The sequence below is a fragment of the Leptonotus elevatus genome, chromosome 7 (assembly GCF_054856555.1).
Source record: "Leptonotus elevatus isolate MCC_2025b chromosome 7, RoL_Lele_1.0, whole genome shotgun sequence".
Classification (NCBI taxonomy): Eukaryota; Metazoa; Chordata; class Actinopteri; order Syngnathiformes; family Syngnathidae; genus Leptonotus; species Leptonotus elevatus.
In genome coordinates this window covers 17,353,524-17,380,831 of record NC_141245.1, presented here as the reverse complement: position 1 = coordinate 17,380,831, position 27,308 = coordinate 17,353,524, and the positions used below count along the sequence as shown (strand labels likewise).

At 41.6% G+C, this 27,308-nt stretch overlaps 1 protein-coding gene across 1 annotated transcript in view; it reads left to right on the top strand.

Annotated features, from left to right (window-relative positions):
* Positions 1–27,089, top strand: part of arhgap35a (Rho GTPase activating protein 35a) — a 66,122-nt gene extending 39,033 nt beyond the window's left edge. The window contains exons 2-7 of the mRNA XM_086081479.1: positions 1,030–4,879; positions 9,149–9,290; positions 16,624–16,701; positions 18,449–18,580; positions 21,347–21,452; positions 25,972–27,089. Coding sequence (XP_085937605.1) covers positions 1,142–4,879; positions 9,149–9,290; positions 16,624–16,701; positions 18,449–18,580; positions 21,347–21,452; positions 25,972–26,446 — 4,671 coding nt within the window. The 5' untranslated portion in view covers positions 1,030–1,141 and the 3' untranslated portion in view covers positions 26,447–27,089. The remainder of the gene's footprint in view (positions 1–1,029; positions 4,880–9,148; positions 9,291–16,623; positions 16,702–18,448; positions 18,581–21,346; positions 21,453–25,971) is intronic.
* Positions 27,090–27,308: the final 219 nt, after the last annotated feature.

Genomic DNA, 27,308 nt, shown 5'->3' with positions numbered 1-27,308 from the left:
ATGTGCATCCACAGACTGACTACAGCAGCAGTGTAGGCTTGGTTTGGTTTGATTTTAATCTTTCTCACTGGCAGTTCATGCTGAACAATAGTGTTCAGGTTTGTTTTAGTGTATTAAATGCTTACGTTATGACATGAATAAGAGTCTTCGTGTTTGGCTGTCTAGCAGCTTTGGAAGAGTTGTGTGCCTTACAAATTGTACTGTCAGTGAGATTCCTTTTAATGAACAGCATTCTTGTTGATTTTATTTTTAGACAGTGTTTCATGACAGAATGCATTATATGGTGATGAAGCTACCAAATAAACCTGTACTTGCTCAAATGCTAACATAACACTAAATTGTTGCATCTACTGTTAGATGGCTGTTGGTACATTAGTGATTTAAATCAGTAATATCTGATTTGTTTGCCATTTGAGAAAAGTAGGAAACATGTTTTTTTTTTTTTTGAGACAAGTCAGCAAACATACTTTTCTGCTTTTAAAATGCAGATGGCTTTCCCTAGTTGGCCAATTAGTAAGTTGGAACACTTGTATGCTTTCATCTATTTGTCGTGTGGGTCTTCTCGTTTGGGGTGATGGGAGTTTGATGTGCTAGTTTCTACTGCTGTGTATGCTGCTAATGTTTCCTCTGAAAGCAGTAAGCACAACATTTTTTTTTTTTACACAGTAAGACCCAGATTATTTTATAATATTAGTTAACAGCCCCAAAATGTTGCGTCACAACAATGAGGATGCCCCAATTGTTCAGTGCCATCCTGTTGAAGGGAGGAATTGTATTTTACTGACATAGAGCTAAGTTAAGTAATGCACTGCATTCCAGCAGCTTTGCTATTGACCTCAATCTTTCCAGGAAACAGTCATTGAAGGAATGGGATCACAAATTACACATGATTATCAGCACTGTCTATAGTAATTAAGATGAGAGGCTCTGTAACTCCACTAATATAGTTTGTCATTTTAATGTGTTTTATTTCAGTGTCATTTGATTAATTATATTTTCCTCTTCTCCCTCCCCTTGTCTGTCTTACAGGATCAGATCTGAATATAGTGAAATCCTCTTGCATGGGATTCCTGTGTCCTTGTCAGCCTCCGTCTCTCGCCAGAGCTTGAGGCAAGCATGACAGGATGAGCTTCTGCCAGCAATGATGATGGCCAAAAAGCAAGATGTCCGGGCACCCACCTACAACCTGGTCGTGGTCGGGCTGTCCGGTACAGAGAAAGAAAAGGGCCAATGTGGAGTGGGAAAGTCCTGCCTGTGCAACCGCTTTGTTCGGCCAAGTGCTGATGACTTCTACCTGGACCACACCTCTGTTCTCAGCACCAGTGACTTTGGAGGTCGCGTCGTGAACAATGACCACTTTCTCTTCTGGGGAGAGGCTGGGAGGACCATGGAGGAGGGGCCAGAGTGCCGTATGAATGTTGTGGAACAGACAGAATTCATTGATGACCAGACATTCCAGCCACACCGGAGCACCGCACTGCAGCCATATATCAAGAGAGCTGCCTCCACCAAGTTGGCTTCAGCCGAGAAGCTGATGTACTTTTGCACAGACCAGTTGGGATTGGAGCAAGACTTTGAGCAGAAACAGATGCCTGAGGGAAAGCTCATGGTAGATGGGTTCTTACTCTGTGTGGATGTTAGCAGGGGCATGAACCGCAGCTTTGAGGATCAGATGAAGTTTGTTACAAACCTGTACAACCAACTTGCCAAAACTAAGAAACCCGTGGTACTGGTTCTCACCAAATGTGATGAAGGAGTTGAGCGCTACATTAAGGACTCACACACCTTTGGGCTAGCAAAGAAAAACCTCCAGGTGGTTGAAACATCAGCGCGCTCAAATGTCAATGTTGACTTAGCCTTTCTGACACTTGTTCAACTAATTGACAAAGGTAGGGGAAAGCCCAAAATAATCCCTTACTTTGAGTCGCTGAAACAGCAGAGTCAACAGATTGCCTCAGCCAAGGACCGTTACGAGTGGCTTGTCAACCGAATTGTGAAGAACCACAATGAATTGTGGCCCACTGTCAGTCGACGCATGCAGACAGCCCCAGAGTACAAGGACTATGTCTTTCTTGAGGGGACAGCTAAAGCAAAGAAACTGTTCCAACAACATGTACATAGACTAAAGCAAGATCATATTGAGAAACGCAGGAAGGCATATCTATGTAGCCTGCCACAGGCTTTGTCTATACTATTACCACAGTTGGATGAAATAGATCACTTGAGCTGGTCTGGAGTTCAGAAAGTACTGGAGACCAAGAGAGATTTTTCCCATTGGTTTGTTGTATTAGATGACACACCATGGGAGACCACGCCCCACATTGACAACATGGAGGATGATCGTATTCCCCAGGACCTCCTTGAAACACGCACGGCTGAAGCTATTTATGAGACGCATCTAGAGCAGCTCAGGAATGACCGCAAACGAGCTGAAATGAGATGGGAGTTCAAGGAGAAGCTGAGTGTATCTCCATTTATTACTCCAGGCAAACCCTGGGAGGAGGCTCGGAGCTTCATTATGAATGAAGACTTCTACCAGTGGCTTGATGAAGCGGAATATCTGGATATCTACAACAAACACCAGAAGGAGATTATTGACAGAGCCAAAGAGGACTTCCAAGAACTGCTTCTTGAATACTCTGAGCTTTTTTATGAACTGGAGGTGGATGCAAAGCCAAGTAAAGAAAAGATGGGAGCCATTCAGGAAGTACTGGGCGAAGAACAAAGGTTTAAAGCCCTACAGAAGCTGCAGGCCGAGAGGGATGCTTTGGTATTGAAACATATACACTTTGTCTACCACCCGACAAAGGACACCTGCCCCAACAGCCCTCACTGTGTGGACTCTAAACTCGAGCAGATACTTGCTTCCAGATTCCCCACTCGCTATGCGTCACCAGATTGTTCAAGACTGGATGGGGGCAGGGCGGAAAGGATAAATCTGGTTATACTAGGGAAAGATGGGCTTGCCAGAGAGATGGCAAATGAAATAAGGGCATTGTGTACCAGTGACGATAGGTACGTGTTAGATGGAAAGATATATGAATTAGCCCTTCGTCCCATAGAGGGCAATGTACGTCTGCCAGTTAATTCCTTCCACACACCAACCTTTGCACCCCATGGTTGCCTGTGTTTGTACAACTCAAAGGAGTCACTGTCATATGTCGTTGAGAGTGTCGAAAAGCTCAGGGAGTCTACCATAAGTAGAAGGGACAGAGAAAACATTTTAGCCCAACTCCCACTTTTCCTCCTGCTTGTGACCAAGCGTGGGGTGGGTTCCATAGGAGATATTGGAGGAGAAACAGCTCAGACTCTGATCCAGCAAGGACTGCAGGTGGCTGCGAAGCAGCAGTGTCGTTACCTAGACCCAGCCTCTCCAGGCATGGGCTATGGGCGCAATTTCAATGAGAAGCATCTCAACCAGATGTTGAGAGGCCTCTTAGAGTCTCGGAGAAGCCTACGGAGTGGCTCGCCACCCTTACCCCCTTCATTGACTGCTATCAGAGACTCTCAGTCCCAACCGATTGTAGAATCAGACCTCAAGATTGTCATGTGCCTCATGTGTGGAGACACATACGATCTAGACCAGCTCCTTGCTCCTTTCCTGTTGCCCCAGCATTGTCGCCCTACTAGCAACCTCAACAGTGGCACCTCTGTCATGCTGGATCTGAGTACAGGTGGTCAGAGGCAGTCGATTGAGCTGTCTTTGATGTCCTTCCATTCCTCATTCTCCCTGCGCAAGACTAAACTGGTCCATGGCTACATTGCAGTTTACTCTGCTCGCCGCAAAGCTTCTTTAGAAACTTTATGTGCTTTCCTATGTGAAGTTCAAGACATCATTCCAGTCCAGTTGTTAGCAGTAGGGGAAAGCCAGATGGAGCTTTCAGACTCAGAATCGGCTAGAGAACAGGTCAGTCAGGGAGAGGAACTGGCTCATGAAATCGAAGCAAGGTTTAACACAATAATATGCGGGCATGGTGGAGTTGTAGGCGGGCTTCATAAAATAGATCTTTTCCAATCTTTTCTCAAGGAGATAGTGGAGAAGCGCACTATTATTGAGGCTACGCACATGTACGACAATGTAGCTGAAGCATGCACCAATGAGAGCACCAGTCCCCGTTGTGGCTCTCCCAGTCCAGTTAACATTCTTATGGACTCAGAAGATGATATTGACCCATCACCACCTTACCCTACCCTTAGGGAAGATGGAAGTCTCGGCTCCCATCTGGTAAGCTTCAAGCTACCAGATCTTGATTCAAGTGATACATTTTCTGTCATTTCTGAGCTCAGCACTTTTGAGAGCAAGCTGAACAACAAGGTCCCTCCTCAAGTGAAACCTAAACCTGTCCGCAAAGTCAATCTTAGCCCTTACATGGAGCAGCAGGCTGGCACCAACCGACGCTCCTTGCCTCAAGCTGTCACCTGGGCTCCAGGAAGCGATGGTGGCTACGATCCCTCAGACTATGCCGAGCCTATGGATGCTGTGAGTAAACCTCGACATGGAGAAGAGGAGAGCATTTACTCTGTCCCTCATGATAGCACGCAGGGTAAGATAATCACCATCCGCAACGCCAGCAAAGGTCACGCCAATGGGAGTGCTGGGGGCAACGGGTCAGACAGTGAGGCTGATAGCAGCTCGCTGGAACGCAGAAGAAAGTTGTCAGCCATGGGGATAAAGCCCAAACTTTACAGAGATAGATCCAAACGGCTTGGAAAATTCAGCAGTTTTAGGACGAGCTTCTCAATAGGCAGCGACGATGAAATGGGGGGTCCACCCAAGGCTAGCCAAGACGATGGAGGAGCCCAAAAGGACAATTCCATTGAGGAGAGCGAGGATCCTAAAAAGAGAAACATCCTGAAGAGCCTGCGCAGAAATACAAAGGTCAGTGTTTCCAAAGATTGAATGTGACTGTGTCAAGTTAATTGTGATAACACACTTGAATTTGTGATGTATTAATCTCGGAGAATGTCACGTTCAATGCTGTTCATATGAGTTACGTTGGATGGGGGAGGACCTTATATCTGGTCATTTCTTAAAAATAAGAATGCAGAACACTGCTCATAATACAGTATAAATCAACCACATGAACTTGAAATGAGAATAAATACAAAAACACAATCCTCACATAGATACTTTTTCGATCTAGGCCTACTTAATGAATTGCTGAGTGATTTATTGTGGCAGTAAATCGATTCATAAAGTGTTCATTAGTCCACAGCGTTGCATATTTAATATTAAACGAGTACATTCTTGTAAGTCCTTTAAGAATAAATAGTGTTCTCACAACCGCCAACTCATCTCCTTGCCGAAAAGTGCATACCCCAATGTAATTATTTTCCTTATAATGTGTCACTTGTTAAATATTTCGTTCTTGCGCACCAATACAGGATGTTTTGCGCATGCATATGTTGTTATGGTTAGAGTAGAAGTATAATTAGTTGTGGCTGAGAACCAACACCTGCTTCGTCTGGTGGATAACTTATCATTGAAGTTGAAGACCAATTAGTGTAATCTCTGCAATTCCGGCTGCCTCGCTTAGTGAAAACATGACTGACTTTAGAGGATCTTCCTAAAAACACATTTGCTACACCACATTGTCCCTGGCCGCTCTGTGGGATCCCTCCAAACAAGCCGATTATCAGAGGCAAAATAAAAACTCCTCATTAAACTCTGATTGCAGTTGGAAGATATTCACAGTGAATAAAGACATTCACCTGTACTTTTTAAAATGTTTTATTACATAAATGTTGTTTTATTAGCGTAATACTTGTGAACACTTGCACTTTTCATCCACATGATTGCTAACAGTCATCAACTGTTATGGCACTGATACTGGCTAATTCTGGGCTAAATTGTGGTTTTCTGACATCGCAGGTTGTGAAAGTATGTGTCCAAAATTTAACAATTAACAAATTTTTCCCTTCAATGAAGCTTTTAAGGTGGTCGATCTTCTAGTTAACACTGTATTAGTATTGTATCTATGAATTTCAAAATTTTCAAAAATCAAAATGTATTTTGTCTTCTAGCCTGATTTTTGCCTTAACCTGGCATACTTGACATAAGGCGTAAATGATTTTTCCTTTGTGATCAGTGACAAGGCTCCTCTTTACACTTGACTCCTTTCCTAGTGGAGTGTTTTTCATAGGTAGCACCTCCTTCGCTCTACTCCCCCAGCCCTGCAGTGACACTTTTGACCTTAAACTGTTTATCAGTCCTGGTATGCTGTTCTTTCTCTTGCACTGCATGGTACAGAAGGCCCTTGTGTCAATGTTGCGCTTGTGTGATAATGACCATGCCTGGTAGTAGGATGGAACAGGTTTTCACACATGAAGTGTGTGAAGTCTGTCTTTTATCACTCAATAGCCTCAGCATACAAGCTTTTTGTTTTTTTGTAAAATTGACTCATTATCAACAGCTTGATTGCTATAAAGCCAGATTGCTTACCGGCCACACTATCATTATGATGGCCCACAGTCTGTGACCTACATAAGCTAGGTTGCAGGCTCCAGTAGACTGATATTTTCTCTTGAACTCTGTGACCCTGGAATGGCGGCGGTGAAGATCAATAAGAGTGAGATACATACAGTATATATGTTTAAAAACAAATTCAACCCTGCAGAGTTTGGATCATCATTTTTGTGCTAATTAGTGACTCTCAGAGAGCATGTTTGCCATTGTTGCAGTAAAAAAGTGATCATTTTCCATCATAGTGTTTCTAACACAGCTGGCCTCACTAAAAAAGACTCCATTTACAATCTGCTCCAGCCTGGGATCCCCTGAGGGTAGCCGACAGTGTGGATGTTTTTGAATTATCCGTTCATCTTGGGAAGTATACTGTGCTTTGACTTTTTAAGCAGTCAACACACCTGAGATCCGCTGTGAGCCTGAGGGTACCGTCAACTCTGAGTTGTGACGGTCGGCAACAAATAATTGAAACGGCTTTCTGAGTCCCATTCGCACCCCACTCCATTTACCTGAGGCACCCGGAACCTGTGTGACTGTCCTGCTCTCCCCCCCTCGCTCCCTCCCTCACACACTCAGCAAGGGGCCAGAAACATTTCCCCGCGCTCTCTCTCCTGCAGCTTTTTTTCATTTGTCCTCAGCCTCCAAGTGGAATGTTTTGAATTCCTCTGTCACCTAGCTCCACTCGAGTGTCCTCAAGAGTGCAGATAGAGCTGACAATGTTCCTTTTTATTTAGATTGCTTGTTTTATGTCAGAACAGAGCGGCGTCAAAATCGTTTTGGAACAGAGGTCTGAACTGTTTTTTGCCACAAAGCACAAATGCTGTTGTCGTACTGAGCCATGTATTATTACTGTAGTGCAATTTGATAGTGTTTAACTAGAGTTGTATCTAGCAAATGTTTTTAGAATCAGTTACTCTACAGATTATTCTTTTGATTAATTGAGTAATTGGATACAATTTTATTTTGAATTGTTTAACAACAAAATATGTGTGTAATGAGCCGATGTTATTGTCCACTTGGGGTTGCCATCCTCATGTTCTACATTATAAAATCCGTCACTGTGAGTGTGTGTGGCTTTAAAAAGTGGGTCCTGGTCTGGTGAGTGATGTAGGAGTCAACAAATGAGAGTGCAGAGTTGGCTGTAAACAGGTTTACCATTTGCCTGTCATCTGTGTTTTGTTGTAGTTTGTTCCATAAAGTGATTGAAATTGCGCCAGTGCTGGTGATTGTAGACACGCTGATGTGCTTGTTAAGTTATTTACGCATCGCACGAGGCACATTGCACTGTGAAATTATTGCAAACTCCAGCTATTCTTTACACACTCTTTCCTGCTGTAAACTTATTTTTACACCGAGTGGTACGTGTGTCTGCAATAACATTATCGGTACTCCAAAAAATGATCACTGACAAACTTCGAGGCAGAGGGTTTGCTTTGACTTTGAATTGATTTAGGACTGCTACTAACAATTATATTAATAATTGATTCATCTGTTGACTATTTTGTTGATTAATCGATGAACTTGTTTTAATTTTCATCCCTTTATTCAAAAACAGGACTATTTCAGATTGGCAAGAATGAATTATGACTCACTTTCTGGTTTGGTCGGTAACCTGTCAGGAAGTAGGCAAAAATTGCCAGTATAGTTAATACAGGTTTTATCATAGCAATAATTGGAGCCAGCAATGGATTTAATCCATCTTCAAACTTTTCAGGTCCTACTTATGTCAGAGCAGGAGCCCTATTGACTTTGACTATATGGCTTTCAAGCTTCCTCAGCGTTTATGCTTTCCATTAAGTCAGCTATTGTGGCTGCTTTATGTCTGCCACATTTGCCCAAGAGCGGTTAATATCCGCAAATATTAGAGAGCTAGTGAGGCATCACTTAAGTCACTTTGAATAGAGGCTGGATGGAAGACAATGCCTAACAATGGGTCCATGCGAAGGACAACTTTGTTTATTCAGCTGTCAATGCGAAAAATGCACAGGTCAGCCTCTGTTCAGCTTCTCAGTCTTAATTAGAGTTTCCTTGCTTGTGTCTCTGTGTATTGCTGTTTCACTGTGTGTAGGAGCAGGATGGAAAACCTTCAGTGTAGTGGAGTGAGGCCAGTATCTGGAGCAGAGGCCACTCTGGGCTCCATCTTTTTTAATGAGCCCTCCTCCACTGCACTGTCAGGCCTGCTCTGCTACTGTCTATGTGGCCAGCCAACCATGCATCCCCGGCCCCACCGACTAGCCTGCCAGGACACAGCCTCGGGGGCCTGACAGACTTACTAGAGATGCAGGCCTTGGGGGGCCTTCAAAACATGTCCAGCCAAAACCATTAACGTTCAGTACAATTATGGTACAGCCATACGGAGGCAGGAAGAGAATGTTTGGGTGTTAAGGAATTGCAGTTTGCTTGAACATATTTCCAATGGGGGGAAAAAATATATAGTGATGTCTATCGTAGTGAAATGCAGAACAGGCTGAAAACAGGATTGAACAAATGATTGCTTATCATATAAGCTTTGAAGGAATGTGCGGGATGGGTGTGTATGCGCTCAAGTAAATACTTGCAACCATAACGTGCAAGCTGTACGTGTTTCCATCCAATCAAAAGTATTTTTGTTAGTGGTGTCAATCAAGCAAGACAAACAACTCAACTCTGATTCCTCCCACCAATCTCATCTTTAATTTATTTCAGAAACAGCGAGCCAAGCCGAGGCATTCCATCTCCAAACCTATTGAGAACAACTACTTTGGAATGCCGCTGGTTACCGCGGTCACTCCAGAGAGACCAATTCCAGTATTCATTGAGAAGTGCATCCGATTTATTGAAACTACAGGTAAGAAAAGAAACACCATTTTTTGTGACTACGTGATCTTTTTGAACATTTTAAGTTGCCATTTTGTCATTGTTGGGCCAAGGCAAATATTTGTAATTTAAAAAAAGAAATCTCTTGGTACTTGGTCCTTCATTTTATATAGCACTTTTCCACCTTACAAGGCCCTTAAAGTGCTTTGCATCAGACTACTCATTCACCTACTGATGACACAGCATCAGGAGCAACTGTGGGGGTTCAGTATATTGCTCAAGGATACTTCGACGTGGTCACAATGGCATGGGATCGAACCCACAACCTCTGGGTTGGGAGACAACCACTCTAACACTGAGCCACGCCGTCATCAGCTCAATTAGGTCACAAACAGTGGATGCACAGGTTAATTCAAGATGCCACTATATTTAGCATAGTCATAGATAGTGAAACAAGCTGAAACAAACATATTGATTGATTGATGGGGTAATGTTTGATATCTGCAGCCCTATATACACAGTATTTCCTTTAAGTATCTGCTCCCAACATGTTGAACACTTGAAGTTAGTTAAGCCAAACCAATTATCCTAGCTGTCATGTTAAATATGAATATTGCCCTTTTCTAAATATTTCTACAGAAGCTTTACATAGCTTCCTATTCATATTCTTAAAAAAAGACCAATACAAGGCAACTTACGTTTCAGCTCGTGAGTTCATCGAAAACATTTCTGCTGCTTACTGACATTCCAGCGCATTCCGCCTTTAATCTCTGCGCTGTTAAAAGCCCGTCCATCTATGCGTGGATTAGACGAGCCTTAGAAAACATCCACCGGCCTGCTGCATGTGGAAGAGCGGAGGCAAGTCTCCAAATAATGAGGCGTCACTTTAGGTTTCACCTTGCCGTGTTCACATGTGAAATGGAGCAGTTACAATAACTTCTGAGCGGGAAGAAAAAAGGTTGAGTATTTGTTTATGCTCGCGCTTCACCTGAGGTGTTTCTATTTCATTTGCAACTTTATACCCTCCAGTGTTTGATTTATTCAGTTTCCCCTCCTTGTCCTTCACTGACCTTGTTTCTGTACCTCTGATTCACCCCCCCTCCCCCCGCCCCCCCTTCGTTCTCTTTGAGTACTTTCTACCTGTCATATATGATTTCCTTGATCTATTTTTTTCTATTTCCTTATCACCTGTCTCCCTTTTGTATCCTTACATCTCTTCCTTCTTCTCCATTGCATTCTTTTTGTGTGTATTCCCGTAAATCAGAAATCAGGAATACTGGTTATTAAAAAGGGGAAGTCAACCCACCAATGTTTTTTTGACAATAACATGTTCTGTGCAGCCCCACTAGTCTAAATATGGTATTCTGTTAAATATTTTGTTAGTCGATTATGAGTTAAGCAGCAAAATCCAGCCGTTTTTATCAATTTTGGGGGCGGCCATATTGCCACTTGCTGTTGACTGAAGATGACATCAATGTTGCTCAGGTCTCAGGCAAACAACCAATCACAGCACAGCTTTAGAAAACAGGTAAGGTGTGATTTCTCGTTGCCTGAGCCCTGAGCAACTGTGATGTATTCTTCAGCAAGTGGCAAAATGGCCGCCCCCTGAGATGGATAAAGATGGCTGGATTATGCTTCATAACTCATATTTCACAAATGTAATATTAATCAGAATGTCATGTTTAGACTAGTGAGGTCACATATAACATATTATTGTCAAGTAGTATAAATGGAAGTTAGCCGGTGTATTTTTAAAACTAAATGAAACGAAATCAAGCTGACCATAAGAAGACGGCTTATGAGTGATGCTTCCTGAACCTGAATAGAAACACACTCACCAGATCACCAGATATATTAAAAACAATTGCAGAATCTAATAGGGCTGAATAATTAATTAAATTAAAATGGCCATCGCAGTGTGGTCGACGACAATTTTCAAATTTATAAAAACTGCAATTTTGAAGCTTTTATTTTTGTATATGCTGAATTATTTATTTACTATGGTCTCTAGATAAATTCACTGCTTAAGAAGTCCACGTTGGCATGTTGTTTTATAAGACATGAAAAGTTGAAGTGATAAAGCCACAGATTAGTTATTTTTGTAATATTGTTGTGATCTGATTTATGACTAATTGACTTACGTTTATGCCACACTAGTTTGTGACGTTGTCGCAGTGAACACGCAAGTCAAAGTGTTTAGTAAGTTAACAACTCTTTCTGAAGTAGATAAATGAACCAACTTTTACTCTAGATTTTAAAATAGATTTCACAAAGCTTGATGAATGTTCAAAAATAATTCGTCTTTTTCTTACCATGTCCAAACACATTGCACAGTTGATGTATAATGGAACCCAGAACACTCTTGCCAGAAAATGTCTTCTTTTTTTTAACACTGTATATTCCAGGTATAGCTAATGAAGTGTTTAGTGGATGTATTTTGCTTACATACCAGCACACGCTTTTCACACAATAGCACCGGCAACACACGGATGAGTGGGTGGAGAAACCAGTAACAGTGTATTATGAGATTTTTGTAGCTGCTCTAAGTCAGACTTACTTATCTGCTGTCTCTGTCTGCAATCTGCCGCTATAATGGTGCTTACAGGAAATTACGATACAGTGCTTACGGTGTTTGTCACCTTAGCGGCAGCTGATAATCAGCAGGCATTGTGAAGCTGACCCTGAGCTCGGTACTTTGACCCATATCCTTACCCTCTCGTGTAAAAATACCTACAGCAAAGCACTGGCTGCTGTGTTGCCTTTTATCCTGTGTTATCTCTAAAAATATCTTCAATAAACGCTTATTTGTAAAGAATGATGGCAATCTTCGCTATGAGCCCCCAGTCAGATCTAATCTGAAGAAGAAAGCCATTTTTTTTGACAATTATTATAACCGATTGTTCACATTTTCTTAATAGTGGCCGTTTTGGCAGTGCACAATGTTCCATTATATTTTCCTTTTTTCCTTCTTTTTTGTAGACGTCACAGCCAAGTTCCCGTGTCCTTCGGATTAATGGTAGTGCTGTTTGTGAATTTTGTAGCTTTTATAGACGTGTTTGTATAAAATAAATCCATGCCAGGTTGCTGTTATCTGCCATCAGCTCTGGCTTTCGCTCAGCGTGATAGCCCGCGTCTTGCCTATGGGTGCCGACGTGATATGGGCGAGCGCCGAGCGTGTACGGGCATATCTGCCGGTCGCGTGAGCCTCCGCTGTGACGTAAAGGGCAGCACCCGCCGACCCAGCTGTCGCCATGGTGAGCGATGAAATCAGCCTCCGGGAGGCGAAGGCCATGGAGAGATTGTTTGGAATCTGGGCTGATGTAGGATCAGCTGGAGCGTAGTCCCACTGTGACATGTGGCGGGGGCGCGACCAGTTAACCTGCCAGCGCATTAGTGTCATTGAGGTCATGTGCTTGCTGCTTCATAGGGACCGCATTTATTTGTATGCTAGCCAACATTCAACAGCAGAGAGGGTCGGTTGTCTATTAGGGGTAAGCCATGTATTATCCGTCCACCAATCCATGTTGCTTATCGTCATTGGGTCGCAGCCTATCTCAGCTGACTTAAGACAAAAAGCGGGTTAAGCTCAAAACTGGTTAATTGTACTTCCAGGGAACTTGTTACCAAAATACAAGTGACAAACCAGTAAAATGCCATGATTGTATTTATCACAAAGACTTTTCATGCTTCTAGCTACTAAGTGCTGCTATTTTGGTTAGCATGAGAGTTCGCATAGGCTCATCAATTAATTGAACCGAACTGAGGTAATTACAGTTACTGTGTTTTTCTGGGGTGGAAAAGGAGGTGTGTATTTGAGGTGAAGCATTTACTTGTGCGCCTGGCAATTAATTGAGAAACGAACTTGATTCAAAGTCGGTCATTGGCCACTTTTCTGCTAGGAATTGACTTAAATGTACAATCCAACTCGAACAAAATGTCAACACCGTTTTATTGAAGTCTACTAGTTTTGATGTGCACCATTGCGAGACTTCTTACTCTACCTTGTCTTCATCCTGTCTGTAGTTAGATTCTTTCATCCTTGGCTGTTTACCCCCCCATCCCTCACCCTCTTTTGCTGCCTCTCGCCCTGTTTTCTTCTTGTCTGCTTTGAAAAGCTTTTGTGGAAAATTGATTGCGAGACGGAGGTGGTCGATTCCGTACGCTTTGACTGAAAGCACTCTGCTCTGACTCACCCTCTTACCTCCCCTCCCTACCTCGCCTTCTTCGATCGTTCTTTGTCTCTATCAAAAGTTTGAATGGACAATTTCAGTGATGACAGTTTTTTTTTTTTTTTTAAATGAAAGCAGTTAAAATTATGAATCAATGCTAATTGTGCTGTTACTATACCAAACACTTAGGTGTGTTCGTCATTTGAGGCATGTGTGCTAATCTAAATTAAGTAAAACTAAGGCACATTTGCCTTTATTTAACAATACCTCCTCAAATTTTGCCCAAGTTGTGCAACTTTTTCAACAAGTTTTTTTTATGAAGTTATGCCTTCATAGCTTGAAGGTCAAATCCTTTTCATGTGTAATGTGAAAAGTTCAGTGTGCTCCACTAAAGCGCAGTTTAGCCAGCTTTTCACTCAGTAGGGATTGATTATCAGACGGGCCGATATTTGGCATTTTGATAAATATTGGCATTGGCCATTTAAAAAAATCTGATGGCCGATAAAATAATTTGTTTTAACTGTTAACCACAAGGAATTATTTCTCAAAATTTTCAGTTAACTTCATAGGAGCTGCTGCGGACCCTAGAACCTTGCTGAACCTTTATTAGTTAGTTAGTTAGTTTGAAATGTTCCCTTAGTTTGAAATTTTCCCTTTTATTGCAAGTATCGGCTCCAAATATCGGCCATCGGCCTCCTTGACTTTTAATAATTGGTACCGATATCAGCTCTGGAAAAAAACATCGCTAGTGGCATATGCTAATGTATTTGCCAAACACCAATAAACCACAGGAGAGCTAGTTACGAGCAGTTGCATAACTTCAGATTTGCTTAAATCCACACTAATGTGATTACTTAGTGACCAAGACAGTAATAAAATAAATGAATGAAGAAATGACGAGTAGCTGATGTCATTCATATTTCTTCAGTACAGCCCTATGATTTAAAAAATAATAATAAAATACAGTAGAAAGAAATGCTTTGCAATAATCTATATTCACAGACAACGTTTTTGTTTTTTGTCCAAATGTGGCTACCTGATCTCGTTCTGGGCCCACCACAGCAGCATTTGTGCATGGTGGGAATTTGCGCTGCTTGCAAATAATCACAGATCTCTTCGTGTGCGGTAAAATAATTCCCCAGTCTCCTTGTACATTTTTAGAGTGTGGGCCGAAAAGCTGTTCAAATCCTCCACGAGCCAGCCATTTTCCCCTTTAGTGGTTCTCCCTCATTTACCAAAGCATTCAGCAATAAGTGACTATTTAAAAAGCGACTCATTTCATTCAGTGCACTCATCTGTTGCTACGAGTGGTTCTGTCTCCTCCCCAAGCAAAAAAAAAAGTGTTTAACGACTATAAAGGACACGTTTAAATCTCATTGTGGAAAATAAAGTCGAGAAATCAGCTAGTTGACAAACCAACTAGTCTGCACAACCCCTACGAGCTACTATTATTGCTTGTGTTATTTACTGTATTTAGTTTTACAGTGGCTGCCTTTCATTTGGTTGACTGTGGGCGTAAATGTTTCAATGATTAACTTATTTTGGGATTCAAAGAACATTAAAATGGCACCTAAGTCATTACATTTAGAAAACATATTTGCCTTGGAAATGTTTATTTTGCTGTCCACATGTTTGCCAGCTTAATGTAAGATTTAAAAAAAAGCCATCAAAAAAAAGAAAGAAAGCTATACTTAAGGCACACACCCAAAAAAAAATCGGACATCAAGTAAGTCTTCCTTGCCAGTAGGTGGTGCTACGCTGCTGCCGTTTGACACATCGATGAATCATTGTGCCTCAGAAAAACAGAAAGGTCTTGGTTCACAATTATCTGTCAGTGTGTTAGTTTAAATTTGTGGTATCGAACAAAGCTACTCTAATCATTTTAGTATGTTGCTAAATTTTTACAAGCACGGCACACAACTGTGTTAGCATAAAAGCTAACATAATGAGAAGTAAATTAATGAATTAATGAATTAATGAATTATATTTTTTCAAACACACACAAACAGTTAGATGCTGTACCTAACCTGATACTGTATGGAGGTGATAAAAAAAATTACTGCATAGAACTGCCCATTACCCTTTGGTCTATAAGTAATAGGGAAATCAGAACATCAAACAAACAGGTTAAAAAAATTGTTAACAGTGCAACGACTACAGCCTTTCATGCTGCCTGTGATGCTTTTCATGTGCTGTCAGCAGGTAATAAAGTCCAACAGAGGCTACCTTAACAAGCGTTTAACTTAAACCTCAAGACATCACACTTGGCTGCACCTTTTTTCTGACAATAAAAGCCATACGAGCACAGGGCGCGAGGAAATCTAAGGTGGAAAATATTACATCAGGGATTGAAGTTTTCTCGATGGTCTTCTCCCCCCACTCATACTGCAGCCTTGAAACAAATATAAAACTGTCCCTTATTTAGAGCATTAAAACATTTATTGTACTCCAAACAAGGACGTTTAAAAGAAATGCACCTTTACCTTGTGTCTTGTTAATATGTGGCACTCAGGCAGCCTCAGTTCATCATCAGCGGCCTTTTAGAGAACCTTCAACAGTTCTTTTCCAGTTTGAAGGGATACTTCCCTGGTAGCCCGCCATTCATTTCAATGGGGGATTTCGACCCCAGGTAGCCCGCCATTCATTCCTATGGGGGGATTTCGACCCTGACTCATTTAGCCATTTTCAGCAATAAAAAGTTAACATTTTGTCTAGAATTAATTCGATTACCTCAATATTTTTCAGGTACTATAAATGTCTTTAAAAACACATTTTTTCCACTAGCTGTCAACTGAAAATGGCATCACAGGTGCTCAGAGCTCAGGTAACGACCAGTCACGACTCAAATGTTTTGTGGGTTTGGTCATGTGATGTTCGCATACTGAGCCATGATTGGTCATTACCTGAACCCTGAGCACACGTGATGCCGGGTTTTCAGTCGAAAGCAACTGGCCAAATGTGTTTTCAAAGGTATTAATTGTACATGAAAAGTAAGGAAGCTATCTTACTAACTTACTGATGAAAGTGGCTAAATTAGCCAAGTATCCCTTTAATAAGCACTAATTGTATTTTCAGGAATGACAAGTGACGTAACAATGGGGCAGCATTAGTACCCACGTGGATCTCAAGAGCACTTCTGGATACAAACCACAGTGGCAGATTCCTAAATGATGTCGCTTTTGCTCTTTTCACCAGGCTTGAGCACCGAGGGCATCTACAGGGTCAGCGGGAACAAGGCGGAGATGGAGAGCATGCAGCGTCAGTTTGACCAAGGTATACGTTTTCTTCCACTTGCAGTTCTGCCCTAAAATGAGAAAAAGGTGTCCCCAGTTTACAAAGGTCCAGGTGCACTCTCAATTAGTCATTCAGGAGTTAGTCGTCACTTCTGAGATTCCCAATTAAATCTGCCGTTTTATCAAGAGATCATGGACAATTAAATGTTTTAAACTTGGTGAGAACCCATTGGGAAAAACCTTCTCTGTTTTCTGCATGACTCCACCCCAGCACGTTCCTTACAAATGATTTTCTTTAGCCGTCTTTGCAAAACGTGTTCAGCCGCACATCGGCTTAAACATCCCAAAAGATTTGCTGCCACATCTTCCCTGAAAACGGTCATAGTCCACCTTTTTCTTTCTTTAATTTTTTTTAAATTAACACCAGGGAATAGACTATGTAAATAGTGGCTGTCTCCTCAGTTTTCTACTTGCTCTCAGTGTGCATGTGCATGCCGTATAAGGTTAGGGCTTAGGTTCATTATCTCCAGATTGGTTTGTTTAATGAAGCATATCATGGGTAAGATGGATAGTGGAGTAAGATGGCGTCAGAATGCAAGCGCATAGACATGTAAATGAGGTGGAGTCCAACTCAGGGAATCTGACTTGAAGCAGTGCTGAATAATTCAAGACAGTCATTTTGATTGACACTTTGTCATGGATTTATTCATTTCACAACGTGTTTGCGCAGTGCTGTTGAACTGTACTGCATGGGACTGAGAGCTGTTGCCGATATTTTTGATTACCTCGGTTGGCAAAATGATGGGGGCGAAATGCGCCTCACAAAATGATGCAACAAAGTTTGACGAGCCAAAAATAAACATCAAAGATGTTCATTTTTTATTCATAATTGGACTCCAGTATATTTTTATTCGAAAGCCCCCAAAGCAAATACTTGGATACCATCTGCGCACATTTCAAGTGAAAACCTTCAAGTTGCATGATATGAAAAAGTTCAATTATTACTCCGTTAAATATAATCATAGAGGTTAAATGATTAATAGATTAACCAACAACTAATTGATAATCAGTCAAATTGTTGTAATGTCCTGTTTTTGAATAAACCAATGAGAAATGTAAAAACATATTTTTTTAAAGTCTGATTCATCGATTAATCCAATAAATAGGACAGATTAAATGATTATTAAAATAGTTACTTGCAGCCCTAACAATAATACAGTGGTGCCTTGAGATCAGTTCAATTTGATCCATGCTCACACTTGTAACACAAAACATTCATATCTCAAATCATCTGACCCCAAAATATTTGTTACGAAATGATAAAATTGTACTTGTACTTTGTCAAAAAAAAAAAAAAGTGTTTCTGCACATATGCTAATCATTTGCTAAAAAGGGCACCACCAATGCTATTCAGTAGCCCGTCTATTGTGTTGCCCCATTATGTGTTAGCATAACTTTAAGGCAAGAATGTGTAATCTTGAATGAATGTGGTATTCCTTTTATGATAGCTTTAGCTTGGTCATAAATGTCACCTGGGAGTGTCTATAAACAGCCTAAAGACTTGCTTGTTGTAAACCAAACAACGCTCTTATGATTATGCTGCATAACATGCATAAATAAATATTCATTTGGACAAATATAACAGCATGCGATTCTTTTAACTTGTACAATAATATCCAATGAGTTTTCCATTTGGGTTGAGGTTTCAAAATGACTGGTGAAATACTGGTAAGTACTTCTTCATCTGATGTTATGTGATTAACACTGTGACGCCTCCTCTTTATCAGATCATAACCTGGACCTGGTGGAGAAAGACTTCACCATTAACACAGTAGCCGGAGCCATGAAGGCCTACTTCTCCGAGCTTCCCGAACCCCTGGTTCCCTACAGCATGCAGGTCGAGCTGGTGGAGGCTTTCAGTAAGTCCTGGGGTGCTCTTGTACAATAATGTAGGTTGGTGGGCACATTTTGAAGTCAATGGGAGGCGGAGGAGGGTTTCTTTAAACCCAAAGTGTATTGGATTTTCCTCGAAATCCCTTTTGCATTTCTTAAACCTAACAAGCACAACTCTCACAAGGCAAGTCCATTCATGGGGAGAATTGGATTTAGGCCTCAGTGCGAGCCGTGCAGAATAGGAAGGAGGCGAGAATATTTGAGGCTTTGAGGCTTTGGGGCGTAGTGGCGGAGCGGGGAAGTAAATGTGGTGATGACGGCAGGATGCAGGAAAGTTCGTTCTCCTGGATGAAGTCATGGCTGAGATAAACGAGGTCGCGCTGCTCCTTTTTGTCTCCCTGCTTCCACTCAGGAATAAAGATTTAAGGCAGAGCTTTGACTCGCGTCGTGCCAGATATTTAGCCCAAGGCCGCGTCGCGCTGTCACCCTGCTTCGCTCACACATGCACTCAGATATGCGTGTGTGTGTTTTTCATTTTTTGACGGCCCCAGCGAGACCCCTCAGCCGTGACAGGGACCTGATAAGGCTCCTGCAGGCGCTGCCACAATAGAAGGACTGAACGCTTGGAAAAAGAAAATAAGTGCAGTCTGAAAGCTTTGTCTGGTAGAAGATTGCCAGCTAATGCAGTGTGCTTTTTTTTATTTTTAGAATTTCCCTTTTGCTGGATTAAAAAACAACAACATTTTAGGCCCCTTGTAAGTTTATATTGCTTTGTATGTTACATTTACTGTAAGTTGGGCCATTTGTTTTAGGTTGGTTAAAAATACGGAAGCCCTGATCAGGGCCTGCATGGACTCATGCCTTGGAAATCTGAGTGTGGTTGCTTTCTGTCCCACAAATGTCCAAAGTATGAACTACTTCAGAGGTTTTTGTTTGTGTGTGAAATAGTGGCTTCCGCTTAAATAGACACAGCTCCCCAACAAATTACAATCTGCATCATCCACTTGGATAAATAAACTCAGCACCTCAAATAGACACTACCTTCATAAACCTTCATTAAAAACAAAAAACAAAAAAACAATATGAGTATTTAACACTTGAGTTGTCACTGACACCAAGTATCACTAGTACATTTGATACATAAAATCCATCCCACCAAAAATTATCATTTTAAAGAAAGACCTATGTATCCTAATGTAGCATTTTCTATAAAGTGTTCTAGTCTTTTACTTTCTAGTTCCTGATTGTAAAACCAGCCAATATCGGCTTCTTTCGCAAGTACCGATACTTTGGAATTAGGTCCAATACCGATACCTGCACTCTAAAAACACTTAGGTCAAAAATGGACCAATCCACTACTTGGGTCAATTTGATCCGACTTTCGATTTTTGGGGGTTGTTTTAAACAAAATGACCCAATTTTTTGTGTTGTTTTGCATCAAACGACCCAATTTTTGGGCCGATTGTTTTTGCACAATTTTTGGGTTTGTTTTAAACAAAATGACCCAATTTTGAGGGTTATTTTGCACTAAATAACCCAATTTTGGGGCTTGTTTTAAACAAAATTACCCAAATATTTGGGGTTGTTTTATACAAAATGACCCAAATTTTGAGGTTGTTTTCAAATAAAACAATCCAATTAAAATGACCCAATTTTCTACAGGGTGTTTTAAACAAAATGATCCAAACATTTGGAGTTGTTTTACACAAAATGACCCAATATTTTGGGTTGTTTTGAACAAAATGACTTTTTTTTTGTACTGGGGTCGTTTGTTCAAGACAACTTTCAAATTTCAAATTGAACCAAGTAGTAGATTGTTCCATTCTTGACCCAAATCGAGTTATTATTTTTACCCAATTGTTTTTAGAGTGTGGTATCGGCACTCGCCCATCCCTACTCACTACCATCCCGTTTTGTACACATGGCCAGAAATAGGGCTGCTGTGGCCGCCGGGAACATACTGTAGTGTAAACGTAGTTTTGGTCTTACAAATTGGATTCCTGGACCGCACATCATTTTTAGCCTCCCACACCCATGAGGCAGTCGATCAGCATTTGAAACCGCCGGATGCTTGACAAGAACTGCCAGCAACAAATAGAAACAAATCAAGTGTTAGCTTGCTCGCCGTGTCCAATATGTGCTGATGTCAATGTAACAGAAATGCAAGAAATCACACTTTGGTCACAGTTGATGGATGCGATGCCGTAGGGAGCTGGTTCCACGCATTGTGATTCCACCTAAAATGTGGTTTTGATCCGGTGTGACCTCAAAGCGGGAATGAGAAAGTCCAATTCTCTGCGTGTAAATCATGTGTGCTGCGTGAGACGAAAACATCTGCTGCTTTGTCCGCCCCGCTTACATATACAGTACACACGGGACAGACCGTTAGATGGGTGACGTCAACTTTTCTGACTCACTCCTCACTGCCATCAGTCTTAACACACCCTGTGTGTGTGTTGTTTTGTGTGTGCGCGCGTGTGTGCTCACGAAATCTCCAGTGGTCGTCTGTGTGGTATTCTTGTTCTTCCCAATGTGTGTGGTCAGTTTGGCATCCTTTTTAATCATGTGAAATATGTACTGTTGTTGGATGAAATCACTGTGTCCTGCACATATAATTTTCACTCAAATTGCTTTCATTACCCTTGTCACACTTTTCCATTGCGGTCCCCTCATCTTTGCATTGCTCACTCGCTCCGTGACATTTTATTGTCTATTCTCTTTGACACTTTCCTGCCTCCTCCACTAATCTCTCTCTCTCTCTCTCTTTTTTTTTTCTCTCCGCCACCATTCAGAGATCAACGATAGGGAGCAGCGCTTCCAGACGATGAAGGACATTCTTCGCCGCTTTCCCCGGGAGAATTATGAGGTCTTCAAATATGTTATCAGCCACTTGAACAAGTGAGTGACGAGGTCGGAGATGTCCTTTGATGGCGGTGATGACGACCTTTTTTTATGCTCCTTTCCACCGCGCGGTACCTACTCTGCTCGGCCCCTGCGGAAGTCAATACTCAATACTGCACTTGCATATTGTCGCTGCTAAGTGAAAAACACATATGTCCATTTTTTTTATTCTTTTTTTTACATTTTTATGTTTTGGGGATGAAACTGAATACAGATATCTCAAAAACTTAAAAATACAAAACATGAGAAAAATGGACATGTGTTTTTCACATAGCAGTGACGATATATCAGTTACTAGCACTGAAACAATACATGGCAACAACTTAAAACATCAGAGGAAGTAGTTAACTCTTTGACTGCCATAAACGTTATAAAACGTTTAGCATAAACCTAGGGAAGGGCGCCGAGGACGTTAAAAGACGTCCCCTATGTTTTTTTTGTTTTTTTTTGAAAACGGGTGCAGGAAAGCCTTGGGCAGCTGTGCTGAAAGTATCAGGCAGATCTGATTAGTAAAAGACTCGTTTTGGCCCCTAGAGGGCAGCGATGACTCTCTTTGCACAAGGTTGGATGGGCCGCCCACCGTGGGCGTCAGTAGAAGACGTGAGGCGGAGCTAGAGTGTTGAGGAGACAATGGCTGATCAATCCACAATGGCTTGACCAAGCAACCGGTTGCAAGCAGCTCACGCTTGAGCATTTTTTTCAAAGACGGAAAGCATCAATCAATACTAAAAAGCGCATTGATGTCGACGATGATGATGACTCCGAGCTTGACGCCAAAGTTGGAAGCCTTGACACGACTATTATGATCACGTAGTAAGCCTCACCGGCTAAGCGCGGCTAGCGCTGCTAAGGCCGCAAAACGCGCACAATAGCCGACCGGGTACTTCTACACAATCGGACATTCGATCAGGCGATGGAGAGTTGGCATCGACCAATGCAGATTGATGATGATGATGATGATGACTCCGAGCTTGACGCCAAAGTTGGAAGCCTTGACGCGACTGTTATGAACACGTAGTAAGCCTCACCGGCTAAGCGCGGCTAGCGCTGCTAACGCCGGAGCTGCACAAGCGGACATTCGATCGGACAATGAAGAGTACCCCGAGTCCAATGCATATTCATCGGAGGAGCGGGTACAGTCTGATCACGGAGAAGACACTGTTTCTGGACTACGATGCCACCATGAATGGAGTGGATAAAATGGATCAGAACATCTCTTACAACCCGGTGTAGCAACTGAAGGACACGAGGAAGCGAGACGTAACGAAACCGTAGCATGATCCTGATATTAGACTTGATGGCAACACACACTGCAGTATATACTTGCTATTCCCCGGAAAAAACGGCCTGCAAGAAAGTGGAGCACGCGAAGAGGCAATCTGTTGTGCAAATGCTGTTGCGTCTTCTTGCACGCAGGAGAGTGTTACAAAAAGAAAAACTGTCGTTGAAACATCCACATATTTGTAAATAGCACCACAGTTGCACACATTTGTAAATAGTTTGCCAAATTGTTGTCAAATTGTTACACTGTTGAATGTAAATAAACGTATTTTGCTATAAAAAAACACATTTTCATTCTTGGTGGTAGTGTTTTATAGAAGTAAAGCACTATTTAGGTGTTTGTGGCATCATTCATGGACAAAAAGAAGTGTCAAATTCACTAGAATGCATGAAATAATATCGTTTCACTAAAAGCTTGATTTCTCCGTATTTTGGTCCAAAACAGGCGAAATTGGGTCAAACTAGCCATTTTCTATTGTTGATTACTAAAGAACGGAATAAGGTAGAAACAAATTTTCTTTTTCTGATGAAAGATGAAAGTCCAATCTTTCATTTGGTAGTACGTGTGTTTCCATAGTCCAAACAGAACATTTTCTGTGGACCTTGAAAGATCAGTCAAAATGCTTAAATCGGCTGGCACTGACGGCATCCCTTTTCTGAAAACGTCTGGCAGTCAAAGAGTTAATCGTAGATGTCAATAATAATAATATAAGAATTGTTTTGATTACTTCTTGGATAAAAATGGTAAATGGACTTCACTTATACAATTCTTTATCTACACTATGTGGTGCCCAAAGCACTTTATATGTATACAGTATCTCATATGACTTTTATGCCTTCATACTGTAGTATGGCCGACAGTTTCTGCTGTTAACCGTAGACACGTAATTAGCAAATTGACACTGAATGTGAGTGAGATTGATTTCATCCATAGGTAGTGTTACACACTGTTATTTACAGACACGTCATAATAGAATGAATAATGAGTCAAAGTAGCGCTGTAGCTGCGGACAGCTCTAGAAGCAGCGATTTTTGAATGTTAAATTTCATTTGCATTTTGCATTCGATGTTAGCATTAAGCTAGCAGACTTTCGTTCGGCGAAATTATCTGGTTTGGTTGAACTTCTTGTTGTCTAACTATACTGTACGATTTTTAACCATTAGCTTTTTGGTGTCAGTTGTCATATATTGTGAATATCTTCCATAGCTGTTTTGGAGAACCTTTTGGTATGTGCCAAATTGTGTAGAAGTACAACTTTGAAGGGGAAAATCAACCAAGTTAGCTAAGCCGAGGGCTGTACAGTGCAAAATTTGCATCATACTCCTGTGTCCATACTTTCAGCCATATTGTAGATTTGCTGACATTTTCCTACGCACCATTTTCACCAAGTTCAGTTCATTATAGGGGAGACATGTAAGCATTTCCAGTGTCAAAAATTGTAAAAAAAAAAAAAAAAAGAACGATACAATAGAGAGCATTCTTATCTGCTTCTTGTTTACAAATAATGTCAGTATGCAGCACTGTTATTTGTCATGTTCATCTTATTTGGTGAATTTCTTGGCGGCTGTCAAGCCAGATAAGAGTTTCATCTTCCAAATTGTATTGTGGAGAGCCGGGCTGGACTGCACTGTTGTTGTTGTTGTTGTTGTTAAACATCACCAGACAGAAGTCATTTGACAGATTTGTCAGGGACATTTTTGTGGTCCACATGCATGCGCATTTGCTCTGAGTGTGGCGGGACATTGGGGGGGTGACTCAAGATTAGTTACGTCGAAGGACACAGTTGCTGTGGCTGCTCACAGAAGAATGAAATGCAATCCGCCTGGCGTCATTATTTGCAGTCCTTACCAGAAGGGTCCTGTGATGTTTTGATGGCCCATGCTATTAGCATTGGCGCATCGCACTCTAATGACTGGCAGATGTTTTGCGATGAGCTGTTAGTTTTTTGGTTTTATGGTAGTGGTGGGCATAAGATTGCATCAAGGCAAATACAGATTGATGAATAATTGTTTAAACCCATGTACTAAATTTAAATGCATACACTGTAATGCTGTTTTTCTTAGTTAGAGCTCATGGTCTCGATGAGTGGTGGACAAATCTTTAAGCTCGAGAATTGTGTAAAAAAAATAGTGCTGTCAAAGTTAAAGCGTTAACTGATTAATTAATCACAAAAATTAATGCAGATTAATCGCACGATTAATTTTGACCATAGATGATCCTTTAGCGTGACAGCGGATGGCTACGTTTAAGGTAGCACAGGTTGTGTTTGAGCAATAAACATAATTTCATACATTAAAGTAAAGCATTTAACGAATGTTTGCGTATCACATTTAGAATATTTGTTCATGTCAAAAATATCAGGGTAATTTTTTTTCCATTTTAAATTATGCGAGTAATTAACTGATTAGAAAAAGAGGAGGATGAGCATCAAAAAATGTTGAAGATGTCCTCATAACATTAAATGTCAAAACAATTGGTGCTCTTCAAATTTGGCGGGGGAAAAATGTTGATTAAAAAAAGCCTTTTTATTAGCCGATTAATCGTGATTAATCAGAATTCTAAAATGTGATGAATGTGATTACAAAATGGAATCGTTTGACAGCTCTAGTAAAAATGCAATGTGTATATAAACTTGTCAATTTAATAATAATAATAAATCATTCATGAATAATTTATTATTATTATTATTGTGATGGCATTTTTTTTTATATTTACAATCAATATGTTATAGAATGAGCTAAAATACATTTTCAATTAATTCCTTACTAAAGCACTAGTTTAATATTAGACAGGGCTTTGGCCTGATTACAAAAGCAGTGAATAGGTGAGCTAGGTTAAAAATGAAATTGCAAATTTGAGAGCAGCAATTCTCAAATATGTGTGGGAACACTAATACTGGAATGATGATCTTGTCTCAAATCACTCACAAATTTACTTAGCCGGAAATCTGGGACTGTTAAGTTGAACGCAAAGCTATTATTCTGTTGACTGTACAGTACAAAGGTTAAAATCATGTTATTGTTGTTGTTTTTTTTGGGGGGGGGTGGGGGCATCTTATGAATTAAAAGTACGGTAACTATCTGTACTTGGTATCGGTATGAAAAAAAAGCTGCGTCAATCATCCTTAGAAGTAAAAGTTTTCTGTCTATTGAAATGAAAATGGATAATTTCCCGCAGCACATCAGCCTGAAAGTTATGAATCCCCAAATGAACCGTGTGACTGCCGCTCCGCAGGGTAAGCCAGCACAGCAAGCTGAACCTGATGACCAGCGAGAACCTGTCCATCTGCTTCTGGCCCACGCTGATGCGTCCCGACTTCACCACCATGGACGCTCTGACCGCCACGCGCACCTACCAGACAATCATCGAGAGCTTCATCCACCAGTGCGCGTACTTCTTCTACAACCAACCGCTGGCCGACGGCCTCCCGGGTTCGCCCACCTCCACGTTCCCCTACGGCGGGGGCACCTCGGCGTACTCGTGCATGGCCGGCGGCTATTCCTCCTCGCCGGCGCCGTCCCCCCCGACTCCTTACGTGCTCCCGGCCACCCCTCCCGTCATCCCGCACTACGGTCCTCCCATCCACCACCACCACCACCACCAGTCTCCGCCCCACTCTCCGCCGCCCACTCCCCAGTTGCCCCTCCCCGCACTGCTACCGCCCTCCCTCCACCCACATCACCCACCTACGGAACAACACACGCTGTGAACCACCAAGGGATCAAGGGAGCCTTTATAAAATAAAAAAATAAAAAAAGAGAAGAGTTTGAAAGCGCCTCGGAAAGAGATTTGGACAAAGGAATGGAAGAAGGTGAAACGGGGACAGGAAGTGGGAAGAGGACATTGAGGGATGTACAGTATGAACAGCGAGATGCTTTGGGAGAGGGCGTGTGAGCCTCCTGTGCTTGCATACAGAGGTCCAACTTAGCCCCACTTCAATTCCCTTTTTCTCCCTCTGGGTGTCACTTCAACTGAGAACAACACTGCAATGGAGAGTGACATGTTGCCAGAACCTTTTAGTCGGTGTCACACAAGAAGAACGGCAACACATTAGCAGCCCCTCCGCCCATTTTTTTTTTTTAAACCTACGAGCCCCCCTGTACACATTTGTTCACTCAAATTCTTGCCTCTACATATGCACACGAAGACGGTTTCACTCGAGGCTCTTTGCCAAGCACTGTAAAGAGAGAGAGAAAAAAAAAAGTCAACCAACCGGATCGGCAGATTGGGGCAAAGGAGCATGTCTGCACTCACGCCCTTGCCGTTCAGTCTACTGTACGCTCATTTTATCTGGATGGGAGCTCCATTATAAAGTTGCCAATAAAGGTTTTTTTAGTCAGACCACACCTTAAGTTACCGCCCCTTTCCATTGCCAGTCAGTCAATGTGTGTGTGTGTGTGTGTTCTTTTTGACTGTTGTGTGTGTGAGTCATTGCTGCAGTTTTCATATTAAGGACCTTGTTCAAAAAGCACTTTTCTGAGCACTTTCAAGGCATTTTTTTTTATATTGGAGCTGTGACATCACTCTCACTCATTCTTTTGGGAGCACACCACTGACATCTAGAGGAGCAA